The 12,083-nt window shown below is 38.6% G+C and overlaps 2 protein-coding genes across 6 annotated transcripts in view; both read right to left on the reverse strand.

The window, feature by feature from the left end:
• Positions 1–8,868: 8,868 nt before the first annotated feature.
• LOC126151912 (inositol-pentakisphosphate 2-kinase-like) lies at positions 8,869–11,544 on the reverse strand. Its single transcript, XM_049915973.1, has 2 exons — positions 11,526–11,544; positions 8,869–10,262 (listed from the first exon to the last, which is right to left on the reverse strand). Exons 1-2 carry the CDS (start codon positions 11,542–11,544, stop codon positions 8,869–8,871), a joined length of 1,413 nt encoding a protein of 470 aa, XP_049771930.1.
• The window catches only part of LOC126161418 (cell division cycle protein 23 homolog), a 100,611-nt gene continuing 98,651 nt past the window's right edge, over positions 10,124–12,083 (reverse strand). For all 5 annotated transcript variants that reach the window (XM_049917208.1, XM_049917207.1, XM_049917211.1 and 2 more), the window contains one exon: positions 10,124–10,262. The gene's annotated coding sequence lies outside the window, so the exon portion shown is untranslated. The remainder of the gene's footprint in view (positions 10,263–12,083) is intronic.

Genomic DNA, 12,083 nt, shown 5'->3' on the forward strand with positions numbered 1-12,083 from the left:
CATTTCACCTGCAAAATTATATCATAGCGTGACACACAGGAGATATTACCTAATAAATATTGAGATTCTTGAAAAACTAGTTTCTTTAAAACAGAGCACAAATCACCTACACTATATTCATCGAGCGTTTGGTAATGAGGGCACTTGGCGACTTTCAACAAGCTATACACATGCTGTTTCACAATGGAAGTCAGATTCTTTAAAGATTTGGGGGGTTCGGGATTACCAGTAACCCCTCAAATTCTTTGCAAAGTTCATCCATAACTTCGAAAGGAACGCCTTCCAATATCAGTCTACCATTATCCTACAGTGAGAACACAGGCGCTGCTAAAGTGTCTGGACCAAAAGTATTTTGTGCCCTGGGACATAATATTACCGGCATGCAACTTGTTACTGTCCTTTATTTGATGCACAAGGAAAATCTATCTTTGAGGGGAACATTCTAACAATTGTAATTAACTGGTTTGAAGTGGAAGGGCGGAAGGCTTGGAAACCCGTGAGTTGGCTTCCACCTCTGCACACTAAATAAATGCCCAAACCAGGGAAATAATGCATGTTCTAATTGTCCCAGATTCATGTTGGGAACTGCGTAACTAAAGATTTGGACCTATGGAATTTTTGAGAATGTAAATTTCGTGTTACGATCTGATAATCGCTCTATGTGGTGTAATTAGTTAAAATTCTCGACTTCTTCAAATGACTGCACATTCAGGTTGTACAGTAAGAGAAAAGAAGATACTGAATATTAGTAAGAATGTCAGACAAATGGTGGACCGAAGCCACAAAAGGCTAAAAAATGGAACTGGTAGTACAGTGATTATCAACATAAATATCTGGAATGGTATTGGAAATTACTCAGAGCTACAGAGAATTATGCTTACCTGACAAGATCGGGATGGCAAAAGCGAACTGCCACCCACGCACTTCCTAGTTACCCTCAGAGTAATTGGAGGGCTCTCATTTATTTGTACAGATAGTATAAATGTTTCTATGTGGACTCTCAGTCGTGAATCATTAACACAAAATTTTACATGCAATAATTGTTGTTGTCTTCAGTCCTGAGACTGGTTTGATGCAGCTCTCCATGCTACTCTATCCTGTGCAAGCTTCTTCATCTCCCACTACCTACTGCAGCCTACATCCTTCTGAATCTGCTTAGTGTACTCATCTCTTGGTCTCCCTCTACGATTTTTACCCTCCAATACCAAATTGGTGATCCCTTGGTGCCTCAGAACATGTCCTACCAACTGATCCCTTCTTCTAGTCAAGTTGTGCCACAAACTCCTCTTCTCCCCAATTCTATTCAATACCTCCTCATCTGTTATTTGATCTACCCATCTAATCTTCAGCATTCTTCTGTAGCACCACATTTCGAAAGCTTCTATTCTCTTCTTCTCTAAACTATTTATCGTCCATGTTTCACTTCCATACATGGCTACACTCCATACAAATACTTTCAGAAACGACTTCCTGACACTTAAATCTATACTCGATGTTAACAAATTTCTCTTCTTCAGAAACGCTTTCCTTGCCATTGCCAGTCTACATTTGATATCCTCTCTACTTTGACCATCATCAGTTATTTTTCTCCCCAAATAGCAAAACTCCTTTACTACTTTAAGTGTCTCATTTCCTAATCTAATTCCCTCAGCATCACCTGATTTAATTCGACTACATTCCATTATCCTTTTTGCTTTTGTTGATGTTGCATCTTATATCCTCCTTTCAATACACTACCCATTCTGTACAACTGCTCTTCCAAGTCCTTTGCTGTCTCTGACAGAATTACAATGTCATCGGCGAACCTCAAAGTTTTTATTTCTTCACCATGGATTTTAATACCTACTCCGAACTTTTCTTTTGTTTCCTTTACTGATCAATATACAGATTGAATAGCATCGGGGAGAGGCTACAACCCTGTCTCACTCCCTTCCCAACCACGGCTTCCCTTTCATGCCCCTCGACTCTTATAACTGCCATCTGGTTTCTGTACAAATTGTAAATAGCCTTTTGCTCGCTGTATTTTACCCCTGCCATCTTCAGAATTTGAAAGAGAGTATTCCAGTCAACATTGTCAAAAGCTTTCTCTAAGTCTACAAATGCTAGAAACGTAGGTTTGCCTTTCCTTAATCTTTCTTCTAAGATAAGTTGTAGGGTCAGTATTGCCTCACGTGTTCAACTTTTCTACGGAATCCAAACTGATCTTCCCCGAGGTTGGCTTCTACCAGTTTTTCCATTCGTCTGTAAAGAATTCACGTTAGTATTTTGCAGCTGTGACTTATTAAACTGATACTTCGGTAATTTTCACATCTGTCAACACCTGCTTTCTTTGGGATTGGAATTACTATATTCTTCTTGAAGTCTTGAGGGAATTTTGCCCGTCTCATACATCTTGCTCACCAGATGCTAGAGTTTTATTAGGCCTGGCTCTCCCAACGATGTCAGTAGTTCTAATGGAATGTTGTCTACTCCCGGGGCCTTGTTTCGACTTAGGTCTTTCAGTGCTCTGTCAAACTCTTCACGCAGTATCGTATCTCACATTTCATCTTCATCTACATCCTATTCCATTTCCATAATATTGTCCTCAAGTACGTCGCCCTTGTATAGACCCTCTAAATACTCCTTCCACCTTTCTGCTTTCCCTTCTTTGCTTAGAACTGTGTTTCCATCTGAGCTCTTGATATTCATGCAAGTGGTTCTCTTTTCTCCAAAGGTCTCTTTAATTTTCCTGTAGGCAGTATCTATCTTACCCCTAGTGAGATAAGCCTCTACATCCTTACATTTGTCCTCTAGCCATCCCTGCTTGGCCATTTTGTACTTCCTGTCGATCGCATTTTTGAGACATTTGTATTCATTTTTGCCTGCTTCACTTATTGGATTTTTGTATTTTCTCCTTTCATCAATTAAATTCAATATCTCTTCTATTACCCAAGGATTTCTACTAGCCCTTGTCTTTTTACCTACTTGAGCCTCTGCTGCCTTCACTATTTCATCCCTCTTAACTATCCATTCTTCTTCTACTGTATTTCTTTCCCCCATTCCTGTCAATTGTTTCCTTGTGCTCTCCCTGAAACTCTGTACAACCTCTGGTTCTTTCAGTTTATCCAGGTCCCATCTCCTTAAATTACCACCTTTTTGCAGTTTCTTGTTTTAATCTACAGTTCATAACCAATAGATTATGGTCAGAGTCCATATCTGCCCCTGGAAATGTTTTACAATTTAGAACCTGGTTTCTGAATCTCAATCTTACCAATATATAATCTATCAGAAACCTTTCAGTATCTCCAGAGTTCTTCCATGTATACAACCTTCTGTCACGATTCTTGAACCAAGTGTTAGCTATGATTAAGTTATGCTCTGTGCAAAATTCTTCCATGCGGCTTCCTCTTCCATTTCCTAGCCCCAATCCATATTCACCTACTACATTTCCTTCTCTTCCTTTTCCTACTGTCGAATTCCAGTCACCCATGACTATTACATTTTCGTCTCCCTTCATTACCTGAATAATTTCTTTTATCTTATCATACATTTCGTCATCTGCATAGCTTGTTGGCATATAAACTTGTACTACTGCAGTAGGTGTGGGCTTCGTGTCTATCTTGGCCACAATAATGCGTTCACTATGCTGTTTGTAGTATCTAACCCACACTCCTATTTTTCCATTCATTATTAAACCTACTCCTACATTACCCCTATTTGATTTTGTATTTATAACCCTGTATTCACCTGACCAAAAGTCTTGTTCCTCCTGCCACCGAACTTCGCTAATTCCCACTATATCTAACTTTAACCTATCCATTTCCCTTTTTAAATTTTCTAACTTACCTGCCCGATTAAGGGATCTGACATTCCACACTCTGATCTGTAGAACGCCAGGTTTCTTTCTCCTGATAACAACGTCCTCCTGAGTAGTCCCCACCTGGAGATCCAAATGGGGGACTATTTTACCTCCGGAATATTTTACCCCCGAGGATGCCATCATCATTTAACCACACAGTAAAGCTGCATGCCCTCGGGAAAAATTACAGCTGTAGTTTCCCCTTGCTTTCAGCCGTTCACAGTACCAGCACAGCAAGGCCGTTTTGGTTAGTGTTACAAGGCCAGATCAGTCAATAGTCTATCATCCAGACTGTTGCCCCTGCAACTACTGCAAAGGCTGCTGCCCCTCTTCAGGAACCACACGTTTGTCTGGCCTCTCAACAGATACCCCTCTGTTTAGGTTGCAATAATAATATTTAATAAAAGGGCCTTACAAACCCAAATTGCACAAATGTGTCCCTGTTCTCCGAAGATATCAGGGAACCACTGTATCTGGAACGTGATGGCCTTTTGAGTTTACCAAGAGCTCCATCATTAGCTCCTGATGCTGGTTTCTAAGTAATTTCAATAGAATTAGCTTGAGTCATTGATCTGTTTCTAACTGCATACTAGCACACACTACACAAATAAGTGCTCCCACAACAGTAGTGACACACTGCTCTTTCTGGCAAGAATGTGGTTAAAACCAACAAGTACTGAAAGGTAATCTTGGGAGGAGCCTTTAACCAGGTTCCGGTTCAGAAGAAGTTGATGCTGCATATGACGTACTTGTGGATTGGCTTGGTGCCCTACCTATGTTTAGAAAAGCAGTGTAACTGCATCACTGTGTCATCCTGTGATTGTAGAGTTAACTGTTTCTGTTGAGTGTTAAGGGAAAGGACTGAGGGAAGATACGTGTGCACAGCTAGAGGTCACTATTTGTGGGCCATCTTGGAGGTTCCTTTGGCTGCCATGGATACCTCATGCAATATAAAAATGGGTGTTAACTCGGGTCAAATAACTTTAGAGCAGCTATCTGACTTCACTATATAATGTTTCAGAAATTATTACAGCTCATATTAGCACATTGATCACAGTGGATTAATCTTTTTAAGTATGCTATATATGCCCTGTAAAACTAATTTGGAAGTTCACAAAGCTTTATGAATTACAAACTAGCACTGACTAAATGCACCATCTCAGCAGAAAAGACCATCAACAACTCAAAAATTTCTGAGAGTAACAAGTGAGATAAGGTAAGCAATCCTTCTCCTGATGCACTTTGGAAGAATCAGATGAAAATTGCTAGAATGCTCCCTCACAGATTGGTCAATGTAGTCTTCCACATGCTACCTTTCAAAAACTACAATTTGTAACGTTACCATGTCTGACGCAGTAAGCCACAGCAGGACCATTTCTTCTAGCTTCAATGCAAGTTGGAAGGAGTGGCAGCTACAACCCCCACTTTTAATGTGCCACAACAACAACAAAATGTACAATGTTTCAATATTTTGTTTACATCAGTAGTTAGTATACCCCTTTAACAAAACTTCCATGAAATTGCAGTTCAAAGAAATACAGTATTTGAAAAGCATTATCTGATAATTTGATAAGTACATGTCATTCAAATGATTTAAGAGCTATAACAGCAACATTACCTCAACTTTTATGTCAAAATTTACATAATATAACTAATGCTGCACTTAGTACTACAGCTGTGACTATAGGACTCCAGACTACAGCGATGCAAAGCTGAAAATGAGGACTGCTCTTTTTTTCCAGCCTTTGTGTTATACGGGATTATTTGGAAAGTATAGTCAAATGGTCACAAAATGGAAACCATAGTGAAAATCAAAAATGTTTTATTTCCAACAGTTTGCTACAACACCCAGCTACGTCTCTACATAGTTGCCACTATGACTTACACATTTGTTGTAGCATTGCACCAACTTTCTAATACCTGCACAATAGAAGGCAGACTCCTGCACTTCCTGCCACTTCTCTATGCTGCTCAGCAGTTTGTTACCTGTGCCAAAATGTTGTCTTCATAGAAAGCGGTTCATGCGAGCAGATATGAACATCAGAGGGAACCAAGTCCAGGCTGTGTGGTGGGTGATCAAACACTTCTCAATGAAAAACACTGCAGGGGCAATGAGGAAAAACACTGCAGGGGCATCCTCATAGCCCTTGCAGTGTGTGGACGAGAATTGTCGTGAAGAAGGAAATGCACGACAGGTAAGTTATGTGGGATTGCATGAAATCAGATGAAACCTTGCAACAAGTGTGAATAATTGGCAAGAGACACTACCATTCTAAGCATCTTTAAATGCTCACAACTGAAAAGAGTGACATGACGAGATCAACAGGTGTACTAGTGACACTGCCCAACATCTGTGGAAAGCTTCACCTGATTTTGTCATCTCCATTTTGCGACCTAGTGGATCTTACTTTCCGAATAGCTCTCATACCTTTCCCTTAGCATTGAGTCTTTCCTTCTCTGACTTGCCTTGTGTGAATCCCTGTGGTTTGTCAGTTCTGCGTGTGGACTTGTGACCTGTGTTGTATTTGTTGTTAGTAGTCGATATGGTCAACCTATGAATGGGAATTCCTGACATGAACATTCTCTGCAGGCGGTAAGCCCAATCACGCAAGCAAGAGACTCTAAAGTATCCTGTGTTAAATATAGTTTGTAATTTTTCAAGAACTCCTATCCATTTTCAGGACAGTTTTCATGTTACTTTATTCTTTAAATTAACCTGTAAAATTTGAAAATTGGTAAGTAAAAGTACAAGCACTTTTACTAAAATGGTTTTTGGGAGAGGGTCACAACACCCATGAGACCAACTTCAGGTGTGGGACCAGCATCCAATTTGGTGGAGGGACAAATTCCTTATGAGAGCACTGAGGCATATGACAAATTGCACAGATATAAAATATGATATATTCCTCTTATGTCCCGCTGTGGAAATTCTATTATATGGGATGACTAATAGTTAGATTCAACTGTCGCGTATCTACCTGTGGATTTAACTGTGTGTTAGTATTTTCCTGGTTTTCCTACGGTTTGTTTAAAACCTAAATGAGGTGGACATGCTTACCCAGCCACTAATGCCCATATGAGCGAGAGTGGCTGAATATATTATATTCACTTTTGTATGTGTGTCTCCTGAACTATAAATTTTTATAGATAATGATGATGGTGTGTACCAGTTTGCAGCTTATATTATAAAATTGAATAATATCTGTGGGGGCCTGAAGCAACAGCATATTTGAGATGTTCTCGCATGGTGCGGTGCACTACTGCACAAGGTGCATTTCAAGAGTTTGCTACATAGCTCCCACCCAATACTCTTACATAAAGGAAGAAGGAAGTTCAAAACCCAAGGATGCAAACCTCCCCAGAAAAACAAAGATGATGGGAAACTGTCACGTAGCAAGTTATGTTATCAACACATCAGTAGCCTCTTAGTAAGGGACACTCCCCAAAACTGTGCCTGTATGACAAATAGGCTGTTTTTATGATGCGCTAATCTGAAATAACAGATGCGCTAATCTGAAATAACAGATATTTGTAACAAGCATTCAATTCACCACCCTCAGTATTTTGCAGGTGCAGTTAAGCCACACAAAATCAATTTAATAGCCAATATTTTGGAATACTAGTGAAGTATAGCATTCTCACTACACTCTGAATGAATTTATCCTTTGCTGGCTTACTACTTCTTTTCCATAACTGCTAAAGACTTAACATGATGATAAAGAATGTTATGTAATCACCGTTTCTACTGATGCACACAGACACTTGTGGAATGGATTGCTTTTGGCTATGGCATGTTCTGTAACCGAGTTATCCATGACCTTACAGTAAGTGATACCTCAGAACTGGAGGTAGATATTTCCTGAGTACTAGACAAAACAAAGATTTTGAAAGCAGAAACAGTTCACAATATATTCTAACAAAATCTCAGCCAGATTTTTCACATTTTCTATTTAGAATACAATACACATACAGATACTAAACAAGTAAAAAGTTACACATTTATTTATTGGTTTAAATTAAATACATTTTTTGCAAGAAAGGCTACATATCACCATGAAGAGCAAGGTACACTGACACGTTTAGATGTCTAAGCCAAACACCAAACTTTTGTGTAAATACAAACCACACTTTTTTTTCCAGGACAGAGAAGTGATTATATGTGCAACAACAAGCATTCATGTCCCAAATTATCAATGAATCATTTATCTGATAAATTTATTTATAAAACAGTTGATGAGAATGCCATTTATTTTACACTAAAGTAGTGTGTGTATATCTTTTTTAACAAAACAGTTTTCACTCATAATCAAAACATATGTAAGCTTAACTCTTACAATGAATGTTTGTAATTGCCTCCCAGTGCACACAAAATGAAATCGGTGGGCATCAATTACCATAAAATTCACGGTCACAAGAAACCGACAGTGTTTAAAAGAGTTGTCTAGCACAGAAGACACTCATGTGGCTGAAATGCACCCACTGCACATGGGTTCTACTTAATTAGTTAACTTATCTAATACACATGTCAAGTTTATTAATTTTTTAATTGTATACTTAGTTCCTTTTTCATGTTTTTTCATTATTATATCTGCGAAAGTGGAGGTCAAAAACTAACTATAATCATAAATGTTGTTGAACAGTTTACGTCCCATTAAAAAAACGGTCTATCAGGTCTGGTAACTATTTTATTACAAAAATATAATTATGAACACAAAATAAAAGATAAAAAACAATTATGTATTTGTTGACCATAAGTTTCTAATAAAATCAATTGTCACAATTACACAGTTAATTGAGTAATTTATGAAAGATAATTGCTTCTTTATATTACATACAAAAACAATGATGTGTTTACAAACAACTGACAAAATCAGAGCAATTATAAATACATTTATATGCACAAGTAGCACTTAAGTTTGTAAGAGAGCAGAATCATCGAATGTTCACTGTAGACAGTCTGCATGAATAATTCATGACTATACATATTTTTCATTCACACCAGACAGTGTAATCTCTTAAAAGGAAAAGGATTACACTGACACTCCAAAACTGCCACACTGTAAGATTTCAAGACACGCTGTCAGAACTTCACAGTCCCGTTTCCTGTGTTTCTCTACACAAGATGCAGGCTTTGGGTCCAAATCAGACACACCGACATTAAAAATATACTTCTGTAAATCAAGATCACTTATCACATGCTTTGTAGGAAGCAAAGGTACACCATTCAAATTTCCCTCAAACCGCTGAAATGCAAGCATAATTGAACAATCTTTGGCAGTGGTTGCTAGTAGGTAACGCTGGAGTGGTGTTCGACCACAAATATTTCCCCCTACTAATTCTTGCAGGTAGTCGTACTCTCCATGGTGCTTGTTGGTGATATAGTCCCAGTAGACACAGTCTGCCCCAATCTGTTCCAGTTGTTGAACATTAAGGACACGAGCCAGGATGCTATTTTCTGGTAAAGGCACTGCAGACCAATCACAAGATTTTGGTGGCAGCAGTGAAGTGACAGCTGCCATCAGTGCTGATGGTACACGTTCTCCTTTGTTCTGGAGTGGTTCTAGTTCACCAAGTAAGGGATTAGCCATAGGTCGTTTTGATACTTCAAGGCTGCATGTTAATACGTCCCAAACAAGTGTGCACATTTTTTTCACTAACCATTTGACAGAATTCTTCCCATCTCTATCACCAACCCATTCTCTCAAGACCAGCTCAAGGCGGTCTGTACCTTCATCTCCATCACCATACACCAGTACACCATCACGGAAGATCTTCAGATTGTTCTGTGGGGAAGCCAGAAGTGATTCAAGAGCATGATGTGCTCGGCCTGCATCCCCAGAAAACAGATCCAGTGGGCAATAGTGGCTGAGTTTCTGAATAGTGCCCTTTCGGAGTTTCAGGAACTGGTTAAGGCAAAAAGTGCAACGTGGAAGATGGCGATCTGCTTCCGGTACCCACCCCTGTTTCGGTTTTACCTCAAGGCAGAAAGTGGGAGTACAATGGGGCATTGAAACAGGGGATAAAGTTGGAGGAAGCAGTGCATAATCGGGAAACAACATTCCATACGTCAGACAAGGATGGCTGTATATGCCTTTGTGATTACGGTGCGAGGGTCGGTGAGAATGTAATGCCCCCTCAAGTTGTTCAACTTCTCTTTGATCCAACACAACTACTGCTGGTGGCTGAATATAGGCTTCACCCAGCAAAGGTACCATCACCATTCGACAAAACAATGCTTCTCTTGAAGCAATATCAATATGCACATCTGTGGTTGAATCTGTATGGTTGACATAATGATCAGAATCGTGCTTGCGTAATCTCAACACACATCGTTGCTGAGGAAGTGACAGCACTAGATTGGCATTGCCTTCGCCCCGATACTGCCATTCAGTATCTCTCAATGTAAGAACTTTCTCATTAATATCTGTGAAAAAGAAAATGCAAATAAATTATTTTTCTATTCAGATTTATCATACTTCTAAACAAGATTACACTCATAATAAAAAAAAAAAAATCAGTAAATTATACACCAAACAGATTAATTACTCTTAAAAATTTTCAAAGTTAGTTACATTACTCACTACATGACTATGTAAATGCCATTTATTTACTCAAGATAGCAAAGAGTGAAAATATTGAACTTTAGTACAGTTCAGATGTTTCTTATCAAATAAATGACAATTAAATCCTATGAACATAAACTGATTCACATTTCAGCATTATTTGAATAAACAGCAACAGTAAAAACACTTTGCTGAAAATGATTATGTCCACAGACAATTACTTATTTCCATTAACATCCTAAGGTAGATAAAGACCACTCATGACAATGCAAAAAGTTCACAACGTATTATCAGAATACTGACCAGTATTATCTCCAAAAAAAACAAAATGTTTGTTACTGCTGATAGTAAAAGCAATGACACAATCCTATCTTTTGGAACTATTAATTCTTTCCTTGGAGAGGGGACGGGGACAAATGGGAAAGGCTAAACAAGAAGCCTAGGTGAGAGGGAGCCACCTGTAGTGAGTACAAAGTTAGAGCTGAGCAGTATATATGTAACAACCAGATCTGTAAGCAGCAGTAGTATACACAAACAGAAATAAAGAAAAATTGTATAAAATTAATTCAATATTCAGAATATGGGAAAACCCATCCATACAATTATCATCATAATAATTCACATTAACAGAATTTGACATGTTGTGTGTAAAAATTGGATTAGAATGAATGTATTGGGAGTAATCAAAGATGGAGGGTAGACCTGCAACTTTTTCTGACACCTCACCTTCATCTTTGTATATTTTCAGCCTCGCTACAGATGGATTCCTCTCATTTGAGTGACCTGCCGCCCTTACTTTTAAATTTTCCTGCCCTTCCTTTAAAATTTTCCCCAGCCTATCATTCTCTCCTCCTCAAGGAAAGAACTAACAGTAGCAAAAGCTAGGACTGTGTTGTCACTTTTACTTTTATACTTTTATCAACAGTACTAAGCATTTCAGGACCTGAAAGTAAGTAACAGCAAGCAATTTCCCCTATATGTGGTTCATGACTGGAGCAGTCTAGAAGTAGTCAAAGTGGTTCTATGAACCCTCTGCCCAACACACTAATGTGGTCTGCAAAGTAATCACATAGATGTAATTATAGGTGTCTCACCAATCACCTTACTTCAGCATAATTTCTAACCTGTAAGCTGTTTCTTCATGTTTGGGAAGAAGAATCATGGGGCCCAAGTTGGGCGAATAGAGGGGAGTGTAGTGGCAGTACATATGGTTTTGCAACTAAAATTCGAAACTAATGTGCTAGCATGTTGCGATGTGCAAGGTTGTTGACAATATTGAAGTTAGTTCTAAAAGTAAAGGTCACACACTCTCCAAATCCAAACCAGTCCAATATCTCACTGTATTACTATCAGTGATCATTATTACTTTTTCTAATAAGTCTATGAGGACACCCTGCATACCTCAACAAATTGATTACCTAAACTTTTCTGGCTCAGTTTTACTTTTCTTATAGTAGATTCACCAAAAGCAGGATATTGGGGTCATCATCAAACGTCTATCAGTGCAGTTGTTCTGGAATTTCTTTTGTACTCCCCATGCCTGAAACAAACCTTCATGTGACTATTTGTGCTATACTTCGTTGACTTTCAACATCCTTTTTTTTTGTCCTATCTGGTACAGTCCACACACACACTTGAGCATTATTATACGGTTGCACAAGTGGTTCGAAGGCAATCTTCTT

This window comes from Schistocerca cancellata, chromosome 2, assembly GCF_023864275.1.
Source record: "Schistocerca cancellata isolate TAMUIC-IGC-003103 chromosome 2, iqSchCanc2.1, whole genome shotgun sequence".
NCBI classification, from domain to species: domain Eukaryota; kingdom Metazoa; phylum Arthropoda; class Insecta; order Orthoptera; family Acrididae; genus Schistocerca; species Schistocerca cancellata.